General features: G+C 37.9%; 1 protein-coding gene across 1 annotated transcript in view; it reads left to right on the forward strand.

The window, feature by feature from the left end:
* LOC124163837 (peroxidase) overlaps positions 1 to 18,904 on the forward strand; it is a 242,856-nt gene that overhangs the window by 221,420 nt on the left and 2,532 nt on the right. Inside the window, exons 11-16 of the mRNA XM_046540942.1 lie at positions 9,075 to 9,207; positions 10,139 to 10,266; positions 11,389 to 11,498; positions 14,352 to 14,444; positions 14,944 to 15,113; positions 16,072 to 16,180. Coding sequence (XP_046396898.1) covers positions 9,075 to 9,207; positions 10,139 to 10,266; positions 11,389 to 11,498; positions 14,352 to 14,444; positions 14,944 to 15,113; positions 16,072 to 16,180 — 743 coding nt within the window. The remainder of the gene's footprint in view (positions 1 to 9,074; positions 9,208 to 10,138; positions 10,267 to 11,388; positions 11,499 to 14,351; positions 14,445 to 14,943; positions 15,114 to 16,071; positions 16,181 to 18,904) is intronic.

The following is an 18,904-nucleotide window of genomic DNA, read 5'->3' on the forward strand; positions in this document are numbered from 1 at the left end:
CTCCTCTGTATCTTCTCTAAAAGTTTCTTCTCCCTGACAATCATGTCTAGTTCTTCGCCACCCTCTCACACCAATTTATCTTCTCCAATTTATTACATATTCACGTAGAAAGATATAGCAACACATTATAAAATTATTTTTTTCGGAGTAATTTTTTCGTCAAGATCTGAATAATGCACTTGTAGTTGAAATTAAATGGAATCAAGGAGGAGTTAGGCGATCAATGTGCTTCATACAGATTTAATTAAAACAATAAAAATATTATGTCATTATCATTTTCCACTGTTTGCAATTAATTAGTTCCCTTCGCCAAGCCACGGTCTTTCGGAGGAAGAGTGGAAGGTGTTTTCAGCGCTTGTCTTCGCAGAGGGAGCAGAGATTCACATGAGGAAAACGATTCAGCACCTACGACCCTGCTCTTAAACAGGGAAAATTTGTCTCCTGGAGAACAGTAAAATCAGTTAATCAAATTTAGGAATATTTTGCCATGGCAATGAGTTATCTACAGCTACGGTTGATGATTTACAACTTCAGTATTACATATCAGCTGATTACCTCCCTTATCCCCTTTATCAGCAGACGTTGCATTTCTCAACAATGTTTCTTTATTTTTATTTCTTTATTTTCTTTATTTCACACACCACCGAAAACAGCACTCCTCGGCCTTTACATCGGGGTTGATAACATTTAACATTCACAAACATCCATGCCCTGGATAAGGGTAACTTACCCAGGCAGGACTCGAACCCGCGACCTTCGGTTTGGCAGGCGAGGACTTTACCCCGCCGCCACCCAGGCCGGCAATAAATAGTTTCTAAATATAAGAGCAGCAGGCATTGTTGAAAACTTAAAACCTACTACTGTCTGAGTGCAGGTAGCATTATTATTTCCTCATTTTTCTCCAAACTTCACCATTGGTTATTATCTGGTTCTTGACCAGGTGTTTTCAATTCCAGAGGTCCTTATCAAGATGGTCAGATGCGCAATTTCCTGGTTTCGCTCGACAAGGGGGTACCTGCATTCCATTGGTTAGAGTGCTTTTTTAGATTGCACGAGACAAGTTTTCACCTCCGACCGTGTCTGGATGACCTCAATTAACCTCTCCCCTTGGCATCATCCTCATGAGATTCCTTGCACCTTCCACTGCTGACTTTATTACTTGAGGGTCGCGGACCACCCCGTCCGACTCGCTCACATTCCAAGACGGTCACTCCGGCGGGTGGGCTGCCATCTGTCGGGGGAGGGGCGAGTTACACCCACCAGAACCCGACCGACCCCACGCCCTATTGAGTTTCCAAGCAGGGAGAAAGAGTCATCGGTGTCGTATGTGCTCACATAGGCGGATTTAGGAGGGGGCACGTGGGTACAAACCTACCCCCAGACGCTTAAAACATAGACAGAATTTTTAATACGGTTATTATCGTTTTGTTTTCTGCGTTACGGAGCCTCAAACGTTTAAGTATTGAGCCAAGTCAAGAAAACAGATTTGCCAGTCATTCACTAGTCAGCGAAAAAAATGCATCACCCAAGTGGGAAAGTGACTCAAAAAATGTCGTTATTATATCATCATCAACTGGTTTTCTCCCCTCGACTGCCAGGTACGTAACACCTACTAAAAAAATAAAAGCACTAAAATCTAACCAATGGAATGCTGATAACTCCTTGCCGAGCGAAACTAGGAAATTGCGCATCTGGCCATCTTGATAAGGACCTCTGGAATTGAAGACACATGTACAAGAACCATATAATGACCAATGGTGAAGTTTGGAGAAAATTGAGAAAATGATAATGGTACTTGCACTCAGTCAGTAGAGGGTAAGTTTTCAACAATGCCTGTTGTTCTTACTTGGAAACAAAAAAGTGAGGACTGTGACTAAATGATTTTTTTTGGTAAGTCGTCTCCACCTTCATCTATCCTAGGCCTCCTCTTCGGTTCATATTAATAACTTTCATAATAAAATAAAGAGAATATGTCGTACAGTAATTATTGTATGTTATTTTTAATCTGAAAAATGAGAAGACCGTTTGCCTGTCAGGCCCTTGGGCCCAGAAAAAAATCCTGGATCCGCCCGTGAGTGATCATGTCCATGAAAGTGGACGCCAATAACGAAGCTAAGTATGATCAAAATGGAAAAATAGCGAGAAAAAGATATTTATTTATTCAGCAACTTGGAGCTTGCACATGATTTTATCTAATGCCTGCGTACCAACAATAAATCGCCAAAAAAATGTGAGCGTAGTTCCAAATCCAACGTAATAAATGTACTGCCCCTCCTTTAATGAAATTTAGTGCTAGTACTCACTTTACGCTTATTTATACAAAGGGGAACATTTTTCAGGCTTGAAGTGGTGGAAATGCGATATATCCATGATAAAATATAAACAAAAATGGTATTTCACACGTTTTAGTGTATAAAGCCACCGCGCGCCAATGTTTCGACAAGGTCTAGAAAATTACAGTGTCTCGAACGGTTGTGGAATAATATATTAAAAGGCTGAAATTACTATTTGTTGTTTATATTTTATCATGGAAAGGGGGGAATATTTCACAGTGCAGTAAAACTGATGCGAAGAGAAAAAAATAGAAACTTGAGATGAAGAAAAAGGTTTTTTCAATGCAAGATTTTTTTAAAGTTACCGGCCATAACTCTATGTCAGTTCATTTTCCCTTTAAAAGAGCATATGCCGTCGAAACTATGAACTGTAGTGGAGTTATAAATTTAAGTGTGAAAATGAGGGAATACTGGATTGTGCAGTAAAACTGACACGGAGGGGAAGAAATAGAAACTTGCGATGAAGAAAGAGGATTTTTTCAGAGCAAGCTTTTGTTGAATGCCCTTTCATCCGTACGGCTTTCTACTCCCCTTTTCCTCGGTTGGTCACTCCAAAGGACTTATGACTGTGGCTCACCTCTGTCCTCAAAAAAATACGTTCGGGGAGGTGCCGCAGAATCCAGTGCGACCCTCTTCACCCACGCCAAAGGATGAATGCGCAAGCCCACGCGGGCGTCTGCCAGCTCATCCGCATTCAACATTTTGCATTGCCCCACCCTGAAAACCACGTGCGACAAACTTCAGGACCACTTTTCCACGCCTTCCTCCCTCCCCCGAGACATCGAAAGTCCCTAAAATGGGGAAAAAATCAGGTCGTACCTGTGGTGACTCATATTTTTTCACAATTTAGTTTTTCACGTCCCAATTCTTGGTTCAGCTTTATTGTCCACCATCAGAGGCGGATCTATGAGGGGCAGGGTGGCTATTTCCCATTGGGTCGAAACATACACTAGATAAAATCGTAATTTTTGTAGGTTACCACTTTGTATTAAAATATTTTGTTATATTTGCCGATAAATTTACGTACAATTACGAATTGGATTACACATTAGCTTTAAACTTGAGGCTTGATTGTGTCTTTTTTTGTCAAAGAATTAGACAAAACAGATGTTTTTGAGAATGAAAATACCTAATTTCCCTCCCAGTTGCCCTCGCTCCCCTTGATCTAAACCTAGACCTGCCACTGTCCACCATTAAATCAATGTGATGATTGCAACAGTCCGAGTAAATATTAAAGGATGCCTCCTCAATGGGTTTAAATTTTCCCTGAAATAATGACACTGGTGATGAATACCACTGATAATGGTGCCTTGACTGGGTTGTTGTCTCAACCTAAACAATTAGGGAAATTAGGCAGAATGGTACTTAAACTATCCTCTTATAAATTGGCTGTTCGTCTTGTCCGTGTATCAACAATTAAGCCATTTTTCAAAATACATAAAAATTAAAGTTGTCGATTTCGATACAGCGTTAAAATTGGGAGTACCAAACTCAGAGCAGAGCATAAGCATTTTTCTTTTCATGAAGACTTTTCCTGTTTGAATGAATCGACTACCAAGGTGAAGTTTGCGCATGGCATAAATAGTTTATCCTCAATAGTTCTGACCCTGAGGTGACAAATCTGATATCTAATACTATGCACCTACCATATAATGTTTAGATTCTCACAAAGAATTCTCCATTGAACCAGCATCTGCATGTTAAACAGATTTTCCCCTTTTTTATACCCACTCACTTAAATAACAACATATAACTTCAAGTTCAATTTTTGTAGCAAGTTAGTCAGAAATCGTTGCAAATAAGGTTGTAAATTTTCGTTAAGTTGTTTAGTATTAGAACATTTCTAAAATATTCTATCGGTAGATCCCACAGATAGCATTTCATTATGTCACTTTATCACAATTGTTGTTCTTACATATGTGCAGTGCAACGTGGCAAGTTTTAATTACACGGTTGCATGTTTACGGTTTCACTATTTCGGAGCAATAAAATTTCTCGTTGACTATTGTTATCGTAAAATAAAACATTTAAATAACCACTCCTTTTCTCAGCTTGCCAATCATAAGTTCTTACCTCTTTCATAAGACTACTACGATATGGCATCCTCAATTTCTATCTATTATTTAGTAGAATTCCAATAAAATGGGTGATTTTGTAATAAATTTTAATCGGCATTCGAGCATTCCTTTCGTAAGAAGCATTCGCGAAAATTTAATAACAAGTGATCAAGAATGCATGTTAAGCGTTGCACGAAGACTGTTAGCTAATATTTGTAGAGTAAATTGCGATAAAAAGAATATTAAGTTACGATTTTAAGGTCCGGTAAAAAGGATATAATTTCAGGAAACAGACACCACTAATTTCTTGTGAGTGAAATTAGTCATATTGCTCAGAAATCACATTAAAGCAATAATTGTGATATAGTGACAGAATGATGTATTCTATGGTCTCTAAACGTGGAATATATTACATTTTTTCAACCGCTAAACAAATTACGGTAAATAGCTTCTTATTAAATTAAGCTGAAAAATATCAGTGGTTTTAAAAGTAATGTGCTACAATTTCTAACAGACTTACTACAAATAAAAGGAACTTGAGGTTACATGGTGTTACGAAAATGAATGTGCTAAACTAAGGGTTAAATTTCACCATCTGTTCAATATTTAGATGCTAGTTCAATAGAGAATCCATGCAGCCTCAAATTGAAAAACTAAGCCGGAGAAAGGTTGAAAGGTTAATGATTGGTTATAAGACTAGCAACCCAAAGTCCGCCTTGCGTGGTTTTTGGAACGATTCGCGAAATCACCAAAGAATTCCTGTGATTCGTGACGATTCTCAGGTACAGGTTCGTTAACGATGGCACGGGATCTCCCAAATACTTCCGTATCTCCTCTCTTTTCCTCTTGCCGGTCAACTACCCCCGACCAGAACTCCTACCTCTTGTCTCCCTGAAGATTCTTCGCCCACGTGTACCCCAAATAAATGAACGCTTCCCCCAACTAAATTCAAAGATACACTCGAGCTGAATTGGCAGTTTTCACCCGGACGAGTTACCTTGCAAAGTAAAATGCCAACGTCCACAAGGCAGGGAATAAATATATATGGAGCGGCCAAGGGCTAACTTTCACCACAAAACCGAAATCGTTACTCAGATGTCGCCACGCAGTCACATCCGAAGACAAGGAAAAAGATACTACCCGAGCCGAGGAGCAACACGATTCCCGAATTTGTTCATTCCTTACTGAAAAGTCTCGTCACGAATATTACAAAATAGGATAAGATAGGCCTCTAAATGTGTTGTTATCCACCGCGTATTTGACGCGTCGCTTACGGATGAAGTGATCTGGACTTCACGGAGATAAAAGTTATAATTAGGGGTTTAAACCGAAATTTATATGCGTGATGTTGTGATGTATCAAATTCATAACTAATCAATGCTATTCCTTTCTATAACAAACATAATAATGCAAAATATTGTAAAAAATTGGATTGCATTATACTCATCACCGCGCGGCGGACATCTTTGAAAACCGAATACAATATGATCGAAGTTGCAACAGAAATCAGCCTTCAATGGAATAGCATTGGACCTCCTCTATGCAGTTTTCATGGCGCTAACTTTCACCACGAAACCGAAGTCGTAACTCAGCTGTCGCCATGCACTCGCATACGAAGACAAGGGAAGGAAAAAGAAACTACCCGAGACGAGGAGCAACACGAATCCCGAATTTTCTTAATACTCGCTGAAAAATCTCATTGAGGGCGTCCATTAACTACGTAAGTTGATTTTGGTGATTTTTGGACCTCCTCCCTCCCCCTCAGTGAGATATCGTGAGATTTGCCCCGCCCCCTCCCTCTAACCTCACGTGATATTGTTCAAAATGTGTACTTTCAGTGTAAATACGTTAACCTATGCTAGATTGCGTCGAACTTATTTTTTTAAATTTGTTTATTTATATTTATTTTAGATTAGTGAAGACTAGTAATTAAGATTTCTAAGATCGTAGTCTAGAATCACATATTACACTGTTTCTTGCGGGAAAAAATTACGTGGTACTAGAAAAGACCCCCTCTTTCCCCCTCGTGAGATTGGGAGAGAATCGGCTTGACCCCCTCTCCCTGAACACCTCACGTAATTAACGGATGTCCCCTTAAGATAACGCAACACTCCCTCACGACCTTTGGGATATCGTCTTTCTTTTCGCGACGATTAACTCCATGAAAACTTGAACCTGCGTCCCAATTCGCCGGTTAGGCACTTAAGTCCTAGGTAATGGGCAGGAGACCATTATGATAGGGTGTCCCAACTCGTTAGTCAGCATAAGGCAGTAAAAATAGATACCTTTCTTGGACGCCAGATTTGGACATATTCGAGTGTATTTTTCCCATGATTCGTAGATTCATAGACGAGAATGAAAAATATACCGGAGGAGAGATTAACTTCATACAATCAATATGAACTACATGATTTATGCCTAACTAATACGAAGCTAATATAACGTAGCAGTGAAGGCTGTTCGGGTGCTCCATCGGGTAATGTCCTTCATGGATGCCACGTTTCGGGGTACGAGTCGTACTCCATCCTCTCATACCCCGAAACGTCGGCAGCCATGAAGGAGATTACCCGGTGGAGCACCCGAATAGCCTTCACTGCCACCATACGCCGGAAAAGCATCAGATCATAATATAACCTAATTTATAGAGCATTTTTTCATAAATAAGATATCAAGTCCTCTTATCCTGAGAAATTTCATGAGTGGAGAGCAAAAAGCCTTTAAATAAAGAACAGCCTTTATTACGCGAACTGACCGGGCAAAAACACTGAAAGATCAAAGATGACCAGAAAAGCCCTGAAACTTGAGTCGTTGATTAGTAAAAATATTTACTGTTTAAAATGACTTAGTCATTTAATTCCCAGTAAAAATACGTGCGATAGCCATGCCTATGTACCTATTTACTATGCAAGAATCTGGTACTCCTCGCAATTCCATTCCAACTACTGTCTTGCGGGACTACTGTAGTCCATCAAACTGGAATGTGACATTTCTCCCTTCCAAATAATGTGTCGATTTGTGTATTAATTTAGCATATGGCTTATACCATAGCTTCAAAAACTAATACGATCTATCATAAGCAACGAGAAATTTCTTAAATCTATTGGTAAATTAGTTTTGCATCTACAATCAAACAATGTATATTAGTTAGTTTGGCATTGATCTTGGAGTCTAGCTAGGTCGCTGTAGCTAAGCAATTTAAAGTCACATGATTTCTGAATTCAATCTCAGTAGCAAAAATCCTCTAGCTTGTGTTGGATAATTTATCGTGTTCTGTGGGTTAGACACTCTTTCAATGTTTTGTAGGCTTATCGCAGTATGTGTATATTCTGAATCCTCTTGTTCACCCAACCGAGAGGCAATTTATGCTGTTTTGCGTCGCAAAAATGACTTCCTGGTCCCAAAACCCTCTCCGCAAGGAAAGGGCCATAATTATGTTCCCGTTTACCAACAGCAATTCGAAAGACGTTTGAATTGGTGATAATTCGCACCGTTCTTTTATAATGACTGAATTTATAGTACCCACCCATGGCCGCAGTCTGAAATGACGCATAAATTGAAGCGGATCAAGGAGTGCCTCAAAGGTTTTCAATAGTTGTAAGAGGAAGAGTCCGACTTCCACTGGAATGGAGAGTGATATTTTAACTCGGGAAATCTTCCATATCTTTGAGGGCGCTGAACACGCTGCCTCGCCCAGACAATTTTTTCCCGTACGTGAAACCGGTACGGTGCTTGATTTAAATTTTCTCCGGAAAGTAGGTACCGTTTTAACTGGACGCAATTTGCGACTCGATTTTTAAAAAATACGACAATTTCAATGGGGACGAATTTTATTTTTTTGCGTCAGGGACAATAAATAAAGGACATTTTGGGCTCAGCTTACAGAGGCTTGCAATGGCAAAAATATTTAAAAAAAACTTGAGATATCTTAAGAAATACCCACTTTTCAGTCTCCCCGTTATCTCATCGTAGTTTTTGGGACTCGTGCAAGCATTGACTTGTGCTAAATATGAAGTCTACAGAAGTATGCAATCCCGTTTGAGATAACGGCTTTTCAAAATCTAACTTGCAAATTCTGAGAGCAAACCAACTTGAAATGTCTTAATCGTAGACTTATCATTCAATAGTGGGTGATTCATCAGAATTGAATTGTGAAAATTCGTCACAAAAGAAGTTTACATTTTACACTTTATGCACAAATCTTTAGTCGAAAGTAAATTCTTTATGACTAACAACCGTCTGTCACTCAAAAACTCTTAAACTAACGAGTAAAATATTCACAAATGAAAAAACGAATTCGTTTTCTTCCACGAATTTATTTCCTTGATAAGATATATTTCAACCTCAAGAGGTCATTTTCAAGTAACTCTTGAGGTTGAAAAATGTCGTACCAAGAAAACAAATCCGCGGAAGAAAACGAAGTCGTTTTTTTTCATTTTTGAACTTCAACTTCCACAAATTCGAGCCTTAAAACATTGAATGGAGTAAAATATTTTTCAAATTATTTATAACTGTCCTTAAATAAGCATCAAGTGAGTCCCCACTTATGAAGCCAACAGAAGAAAATTGGAAATATTTTTAGCTAACGTGACTTACAAAATAAAATTTACTTGTTAAAACAAGCCAAGTTGTTGAGTTCCAGATTGAGGCTTGAATGATCTGATTATCCAATGACTTATTTTCACAGGGATACTGGGACGGATATGATCCCGAGGTCAACCCCAATGTCATCGATGCATTCGCCGCTGCAGCGTACAGATTTGGACACTCTCTACTGCCAACTGCTGTGGAAAGATGGAGTAAAGCACACAAGTTCATTGGTAAGAATTTCATCCACCATCCGCCTAATTTTATCCCATAATTTGGACTGACACTGATAATTTTGAGATCGAACAAATCATAATTATTTCGCATATAAGAATCTCATTCCTTTAACTAACATGCATTCATTTATTCATAATTATGAACCATATTAGCTAATTATTAGCATCAATCAAAATTCCAAAAATATATGTCAAAATTCTAGTCTCTTTTTTTAATTTATTTAAAAGAGATTTTTTTCCTTTGATATTTTTTATTGAAAAAATATTTTCACAACCTTTTATGCTGTCCACGTATCAAAATTATGTACTCATTTAAATTCCAAGTCCTGATTAAGGTGTATAAATATAATGTAGGCAAAAACATTCCGGGTGCCAGTTGCTTTCTCTAGACACCTCACACTTCGAGAACTTTGGTTGGGGATGCTCTCATTAATTTCATCCTTTAACTGTGAAGTAAAAATAATTAATATTTCTACGGACTCAAATCATTTTTATGTCGCATAAGGCCCGTGAATAGCCGCTTCTAGAGATATATTAAATATATGCGAATAATTTACATGAGATCTTGTAGGAGTAGTACGCATCGATACTGTCTCCGTACGCGATCACTTCTGTTGCGCATTTTTCTCGAAGATAATCCACTAACAGAATAACTCAGTCCAATTTTTGGATTGGAAAATATATTTGATTACCTACTCTCTCACACCCTTTTGTAGTGAGTAAGGCAATACCAATTTTTCGGTGAAACTTCAACACCAACTAACCCGACGCTTTTAATACCTTTCTCCTTTCTTAACCCTTATCTCGTCCGATTTACGAGGCAAAAGGGGATGGAATGTATGGTCAGCCGTTTAAAGCGCCTTCACAATGGACACGGCCACTAAGCGAAGAGCCTCACGACAAAAATGTGCATTTTTTTTCTTTCCAGCATCAAAACGGCTTTCTGACCTCATCCGACAGCCATACGACCTTTACAGAGCCGGAGTCCTCGACGAATACTTCATGGGTCTCATGAACCAAGTTGCACAGGCTATGGACGACTCGGTGACGCAAGAGGTTAGTATGAAATTCCCAAAAACGGAGAATGGCATTCACTCAGGTGAATTAGCGGGGTAAGGGGGTACATTTCTCACCCCAAAAAGCTCAGGGATCAGTCGTACGATAAATTAAAAATAATTTCAGGATTTTTCACACTTCTCTATAAAGTGTTTAAGTGAAAACGGTATTCGTGGAATAAAATTATGATTATATAAAGCTAAATAAAGAAACCCGAGAGAATTGGTGTTAACTTCGCACATAATATTTGGAAGTGAAGAACAACAGCTAAGGTCCTTTGCGCCATAAGGGAGAGTAAAGACGATGCTGTCCGTTCATTAACCAAATTTTTCTTTTACGGAATATAATTATGATAATATTCAGCTAAATAAAGAAATCTGAGAGAATTGATGTTAACTTCGCACATAATATTTGGAGGAGGCGAAACAAAGCTAAAGTAATTTGCGCCATAGGGGAGAGCAATGACGATGCTGTCCGTTGATTAAGCAAATTTTTCTTTTTAGATTCAACGAACAACATACATTTTTATTTATAATTATTTTCATATATCTCATACCGTTATTGCGATTACTTCGGTTTTTTGTTAAACTAAAGATGTATTTTAACGTTAATCAACATTTTCCGGGTCTCAAACAATGCATAGTATGGAATGGTATTTGGAGGATACGACCGACAGTTAAAGTCGAGTTAAGGTTAAAGTCTCTGAAAAATCTCTGCCACCGCTGGGATTTGAGGCCGGGCCCCCTGGAAAGCCAATACTCTAGCCACCACACCCACCCGTTTTTATTTTAATGCATCTTAGGTACCCCCGCACTTTTATTCCAGCAATTAGTTTATCTGAATGGTTGAACTTGCGTTGTACATGCTCCCTTCGGGCGCGGAATCGACATAAATTTATAGCATAAAAAAGTAAATTCCACTACAAACTATTATTACAATAAAAAAAACGATTTTTTTTTTATTTTGCGTTAGAAAAATACTCTTGTTACAATGTTAACCCTGCCTGAAAATTCAAATCTGGAAAGTAGAACCTTCGCAGGGTATCCAATTTTTTTATCCCAAACCAAATACTTTTAAGGTAAATCCCTCTTAAACTAATTCATCTCCCTATGTTCGTTTCAGGTCACCAACCACTTGTTCAAGAAGATTGGAGCACGATTTGGTCTTGACCTGGCTTCTTTCAATATGCAGAGAGGACGTGAGTTTGGTCTCCCAGGATACATGGAGTTCAGGTAATTTAAAAACTAGTAAACCGCTCTCTCAAACTGTAGAAGTTTTATCACTCAAGCCAAGATTTCATTGTAAGACAGGTCAGCCCGCAGAAATGCGATGAAATAAGTGAACTGATTAAAAATGAAAACCACTACACAACACCAAGTAGCTTTTCGGAGGAACAGGTTGTAAGATGGAAAATTTTTCGGGTTTCTTCCAAGCCAATTATTAAGGAAAATTTACCCAATACCACACCCGTTGCGATGCCCGAGAAATTTTCCATCAAACTATATGCCGGGAAAAACTAAAATTTTATATGTTGTGTGATATTTATCAATGAAAAATGAGCTATTGAAGATTGAACGAATCATAAAAGCCGTTAATTTCACTACTCTTGACTGGAGAAGGTTTCATGGACTTAATCGCAGCTGATTAATTACTGAAAGAAATGCCGGAGTGTGGAATCATATTTATTTTATACGTTAGGAAGACCAGGTATGGAAACACCTAAGAAAACTAGGAGCAAGGATAGAGGCTGCCGAAGAAAGAAAAGAGATGAGGTAGATTGCTGACGAGATCAAAAGCCATCATATTTTGAGCGGCAACGGGCGATGTAATGCATATTGTACGGTGTTCTAACAACTTACCCATAAAGAAGTACCTATTCACTCTTTTTTAGAGAAACGCTATAGTTAATGCCATGATTTCCACGTAAGATAGGTATGAATCAGTTCATTTACTTAAGAAATGTTTCCCCTCCTTCCTGAGAGTGACGCGTAATGTCAATCAAATCTGCTAGCGAAACAAACAACATGAAAACGAATGTCGTAGTCAGCCAATCGGACCCACCAGACGTAGCACGTGACCGCGAATTGTCTTATTATTCCATTTCAATCTTAATCCCATTCTCAGTAGTCGTAAGACGCTCTGGTATATAAATGTATAGATGCGTTAATTCCGCGGTATAAGGATAATGGCATTATAACAAAAAAAGCAATTTAAACCCCATTAAGTTAGTGTGCCTCGTAGAATTAAGGTGATGTTGAGGTAACAAAACCATAGTTATTACTATAGTTCAACAGAAATTATAACTTAATATCAGGCTTTGTACAAAAAAAAATAAAAATTATAGAACACTTCGAAAGAATCATATAAAAGCAATTTCGCAATTCTTTCACAATTCACTTTTGTAATAAAAACCATATATGCAAAACCAGGAATACTCATGTGATCAATTATTAACAAAATTCCTATAGATTTCTTACTCGCAAAAGTATTTCGCTGTATTTTGATTTACTAACCATTTTAATTGAATTAAAATTAAAAGTTGATTTGTAATGGAAGATATGTTCACTCTGTGGTGAACATACCATCCACGCTACATTCACGAACATAATTACTTCCTAAGAAACCCTTGAGGCACCCGATCATATGAAAATCTTCGTGTAAACATGACAACACGACTCGCAAAGGTTCGAATGATAGCTACGCGGTAGAATCATACGCTGACGCACAAACCACGCACTGACCGATCAACTTGAAGTACGAAAATATTCTTTAAAAAAAAAAGCTCTAACAGACTGGCGGAAAAACCGCAACCTCGCAAGAAACGTCTGGTATACATGACTCTACGTCAACAATTGACCTTCTGCGGGAAGGCCTAAGTTTATTCAACGGCTTATAACTTTTATTTTCAAGTATGTAGACCGCACGACGGATGGAGTTGCCATAAAAATCAAAGTGGTCGGGAAAGGAATTACAGGGAAACTGTTGCCGGAGTTTTAACCATGGCGGAGAGAGAAAACTGGCACAGGTTGCTTTTATCTTTTACCGCTCCAGGCAAAGCAGTCGGCTTTGATTCCAATCTCAAAGCTTTCTAGCTTCCAAGCACGCATGAACCTCTATATACCTTTGTTGGTAGAGTGTGGTTACTTCGACCGTGAAAAATTCCGCGCTAAAAAATGAGCCAACCTTTTGTGTTGTAAAGAGGAGCTCAAATATAGGCGCTTTCTTGGTTAGAGTGAACCTTTTCCAAGACCTCTGAGTCAAGATTATGCTCCTAAAACCTTTGACCCTCCAGCTGAAGCCATGAAACAAGATCACATTAGTTACATGTGTTTGCTCCGCAATGCAACAGGATGTATTCCACGTCATGCTTGATAGGAATGGACAATAAGTACGCCAATAACATATTTCTCGAGCCCAAACGGTACCATAAGACAAAGCAATTGTTTGAGGAAATTCATGAATAATCATTAGCTAAAATTAATTAGTGTAACTTCACTTGTGGGTAAAAGAAACTTATATTTTTTGGAGCATCATGTACTGCGAACATCGTTTCACGTATTGGTACATGAAAATCGATATGGAGTGATTAAAAGATAGACATTCCATCAGATTGGCACAGGATAGGTTATTACTCTTGATAAAAAGCACGGAAGCAGGAAAAGAATTTGGATTTTTAATACTTATGTTAGTAGAAAGCTACCCAAGCTTTGTTTACAAGAAGCCCTTTTTCATCCCATGCACTATTTAGTCATAATATTAAAAATATGCCCATTATTCTCATGCTCAATGGAATAATTTACATAGTTTATTTTGTATGTAAACAGAAAAAAATATCTTTTCCAAGGAATGAAAGATCTCATTTGATCTTTTTACACTTTCTCGTTGAGAATCACAATTAATTTATTGCCAAAAACAATAATCTTATGGTATTTTACTTTATAATGTAAAATAAAATATTACCTACATTTTGAGGAGCAGCTCGTGCGTGGGCAGTTTATAGAGAGAATTGGTGTTTACTCTACCCATAATTTATTTGGATATTATTTCTTGATGCTTAATATAAAACTTTTCATTCTACTTAACAGGAAGTTCTGTGGTCTCCCAGGAGCCGACACCTTCGAGGAACTCTTTGGTACGATGACCAATGAGACCATCAACCGCTACAGCTCCATCTACGAGTAAGTTTTCAAATAAAATAGAGGAAATATTAATTAAAAATTTTCTCGCTCAACACAATAACATACTGCCATTTGTGCCGCTAAGACGTCACATCACTAATACTATCGATATATTTTTTAAACTGAGTCAAACGTATATTTATTTAATGTCGATGTAGTTGAGGACTCGCTGATGAAAATAAAAAAATTAATTTCTAAATACGAGATTTTAAGAAAATATTGGATCAGTCGCTAAGACACTATTTCAGGCACTGGACGATAATTTTACTATTTTCAGGTAATTTCAATAAGTGTATAATTTTAATACAATTTCTATCGATTTAGCTTGAACTTGCAGTATCATAGGCGGTTATCACTGCCTTGTGTGACATTTTCCTGAAAAATATTGTCAGTTCCTGAGGAAAATCAACTTATTTTGTTCCTCAAATATTCAAAAGCTCCAAAACTGTATCCAATGACTATAGAAGACTAATAAACCCCAAACTTCCTCAAATTACAGGCACCCATCTGACGTGGATCTCTGGTCAGGTGGAGTTTCCGAAAGACCTCTGCCAGGCTCAATGGTTGGACCTACATTTGCCTGCATCATTGCAACCCAGTTCAGCTACTCCAGGAGAGGAGACAGATTTTGGTACGAGCTGGGCAACCAACCATCATCCTTCACCCCAGGTGTGTATCTCACTGATTCAATTTTTTTAGTCTGATTCAGTAATCCTTCCATTCGCCAGAGGGCTACAATGCAACTGCAATCTCGTCTTTTACCTACAAAAGTTATACCAACACTGATTTAGCCTAAAATCATGTAAAGCATGAAAACTACAACCAATTTTGTCTAAAAACAAAGCCTATATGTTACATATCCAGTTGAGACGAAGATGGACGAATAATACTCCATAGGCAGGTCATTGAACACACAATTTACTTGCGGGACAAACTGACTACCAACTCTATTTATATCTTTTTATTCTCATTAATTTTATTCTTTAATAAACGATAAATTTAACAGAAATAGGGACTCAATTTAGGATGCATATTTCAGTAGTTTTAGCAACAATAAGTATATAATCCTGAAGGAACACTGCTCTTGTTTTTTTCCAATATGAGCTAATATAATTTTAGTGCGGAATAAAGTTGTGTGCAATGCACATGTATAGCAAATATTGATGCTCTTCAAATTTACAACGCGTATATGTATCTCATGACCAAACGCTCTTTTTTACTTCAAAATTTTCACCACAACATATGAAAATTTAGCGCCTAATTTACAGTAAATCGTTTGGGCTATTAGTCGATAATTTATATTACATTATATTTGATTAGCTATATTTGGGCTTGGGTTATAATAATTAATAATTTGGACTTGTCTTAAAATTACTGGGTTATTAAAAATTATTTTAAAATGTTTTCGCCATGCAAAGGTTTCAATGAGCAATTTTAAAAAATAATGATGAACTCGAGTAACGGTATTCAGCTAATATCGTCTACTCCCTGCGATGACAAATATTTAATGAGAATTTGGATTACTTGAAAATAAGAACCACTCTAGGACAGCATGGCTTTGAACGAGAAAAACGTACTTTTTCTTTATTTCTCATGAAGTAATTATTTTTGCCATCCTTATTTACAGAGCAACTCCAGGAAATCAGGAAAGCCAGATTATCCCGACTCATTTGCGATAACACCGATCTTATTGACACCATCCAGGTCTACCCCATGGTTCTTCCCGATCATGAAATGTAAGTACTATTCCACATAGGTATAAATATTGCTGGAAATGTAACTTGAAATTTCTTCTTAATACTTAGTTTTAATTTTTACCACGGAGATGAAGTACGTTTTTCGAATAGAAAACGTTCATTCATCTAAGAGTGATAGGGGTTGGTATCGCACTCTAAGAATTTGTTTTTTTTTTGCCAATTTTTTACTACCAATTTCCACCAAAGAGTAGTATACAATGTGGTATTTTCACAGTATGGCCCGTCATGGTTAAACGTATCTGAGTAACAGGATACTTATAGTTTTACAAATGATCTTATATTGTAACTTAACTTGTAGCCGTAAGTTCCACTGGCTCTTGGTAAATGTTCATTGCTTCACCTCAAGTTTCATCTCCCTATTATAAAGCTAGTTTTATTACATTTTCGAAGAATTATCAACATGATTACTGAGTTTTTTAAGTTATTGTGTATTTTCGAGATTTTTAGATTTAGTGGTCCATTGATAACGAATTATGAGAATCATTTTGAAACAAAATGGGGAAACCTTGTTTATTTTCCGTTTCCTTTGGGAGAAAGCTAAAGCGCTACAAATTTTCCTCATTTCAATAGTGGTGGGCCCTTGGCCAATGGGGTGTGGGTTATTTTTCGGAAATCGAATATTTTGAAATTTCCATCCACCAAATCTATTTATGCACTGAATAGTAGAGGCCTTCACGTTGTAGAAATCCATCCAAACAGCAAAGTTTTTCATTCACATATCAGTAAATCTATTTATGGTGAGAAAAAAAACGCTTGTCACTTTTTTAAAAGAGATTTTAACACGTTCCCCCTGGAATCAAAAATACTCCACTAGAAAAAATTGAATTTATTTTGCACCAAAATAGGTACCTTGGGGGGGGGGAGAAACCGTCCCCTAGCGGCGCTCCCCTCTCTTATATGTGCCCCTGGAAGGCCGGAATTAGGATTTTTGTAATGTGAGGTGGGAGAAAGATCAGTTTGCCACATCACTCCACTGATCCTTCCTGCTCAACCCCTCCTCTCCTCCTACCACTAAAACGTAGTATACCCGTGAGCTAGTTTTTGAGACGCAGTGGTTGTAACTACACACCGTATGTAAAAAATTCTTCTCGGGATACCGCGCGGGTAAGATTATATGAGAGCGCCGACGTTTCGGGTAGCCGTGAGAATGGGTAGCGAGAAGGTACCCTAAACCCGGTGATGTCTCTCATATAATCTGACCCGCGCGGCATCCCGAGAAGAGTTTTTACATGTTGTTCGCCGGGAAAGTGTTAAATCTTACACACCGTATGTTTGTTATTAAGAATTTAAAAAAATGTTATTTTGTAATCACAGTGGAACTTGGATAATTCGAACATAAAGGGACCATTTCAAAAATTAGAATTATCCAGAAATTACAATTTAAGAAGTCCTTAATAAATAGGTCAAAAACAATAAAATACATATTTCCAATCAAAACTCTTTATTGAATTGACACTCTTGAAATATAAATGCTTTGATTAACGACTATTTACAAGATTAAAGTAACCTGAAAACAGGAATATTTATTTCAACAAACTACGAAGTTGGTTAGGAACGGTCGGCGCGGCGGGTGGAAGGGGAAGGGGGAGTCATCAGACTCTACGCCGGCACGCATTTTGTCTAACACAAACCTTATGACAATGGCGTTAGTACAACAAATTTTCCGATGGATTCGCAACTATTATGAGTCGCAGATTATAATTTATACCTTAATCTGACACACCGAAAATTCAAATTGTCCAAAATAAAATTCGAATTATCCACGATTTTTTTAGCATTGTTTGAATACAAAATGCTAGGACCAAGAGAAATATTCGAATTAAAGAATATTTCGAATTAAAAAGTTCGAATTATCCAGTTTCCACTGTATTTGTAAATTAATAATTATTGCAGAATAATTTAATTAGAAAATTAAATGATTGTTTAACATAAACTTTTAAAATAATGCCACCCCCTGAAATCTGCCGCCGTAGGTCCGTGTCCCCTCTGCCCTGCCCCGGTTCCGGGCCTGTGCCCCTGCGTCCTCTCATAACAGCGTTAAACAACAAAAATACCCCATTCGAAAAACAGGAATTTTGCATCAAAATAGGTATCTTAAGGGTAAACATGTATTTAGACGGTTAGAGCACCGCCTTCATCTCTTATGCCCCAGAGTCCTATCATAGCAGCGTTAAACAATGTTGATGGAGACTTTCGCGGATTGGTGCAGCATACGTAGTAAGGTTTTCGTGTTGACCTCCGCATCGATTCATCTTCATGACGACAGTTTCGCCGGCGTTGCAGCTGGCGTCTTTAGGTTTGAAGTGTTTGATGCAGATTTTTGCCCGTCTTATATAGGCCTTGGTTTTTGGCTAGGTGCGTTCTGATTGGTCCGTTTGGGTAAGAGTCTCTTCCAGGCGTTTGAGAGCGAATAGCTGTCTTCCCTGTTGAATATGGATGTTTTCGCTATTTCAATAGCCTCTCGTATTAGCCGGGGAAATTGATGCTTCTCTCTATCGATGATTTTTGCATTTTTAAAGTCCACATCGTGTGTGCGTCCATCCCATACGTGCTCGGCGATGGCGGATAACCGAAACTGTCGTCATAAAGATGAATCGACGCGGAGGTCAACCCGAAAACCTTGCTACGCAAGCGTTCAACATGGTTCGAATCGGATGTTCTAATTATAAAACAATAAACTATTATTATTTTTTATTAATGAGA

Source organism: Ischnura elegans, chromosome 8 (genome assembly GCF_921293095.1).
Source record: "Ischnura elegans chromosome 8, ioIscEleg1.1, whole genome shotgun sequence".
NCBI lineage: Eukaryota > Metazoa > Arthropoda > Insecta > Odonata > Coenagrionidae > Ischnura > Ischnura elegans.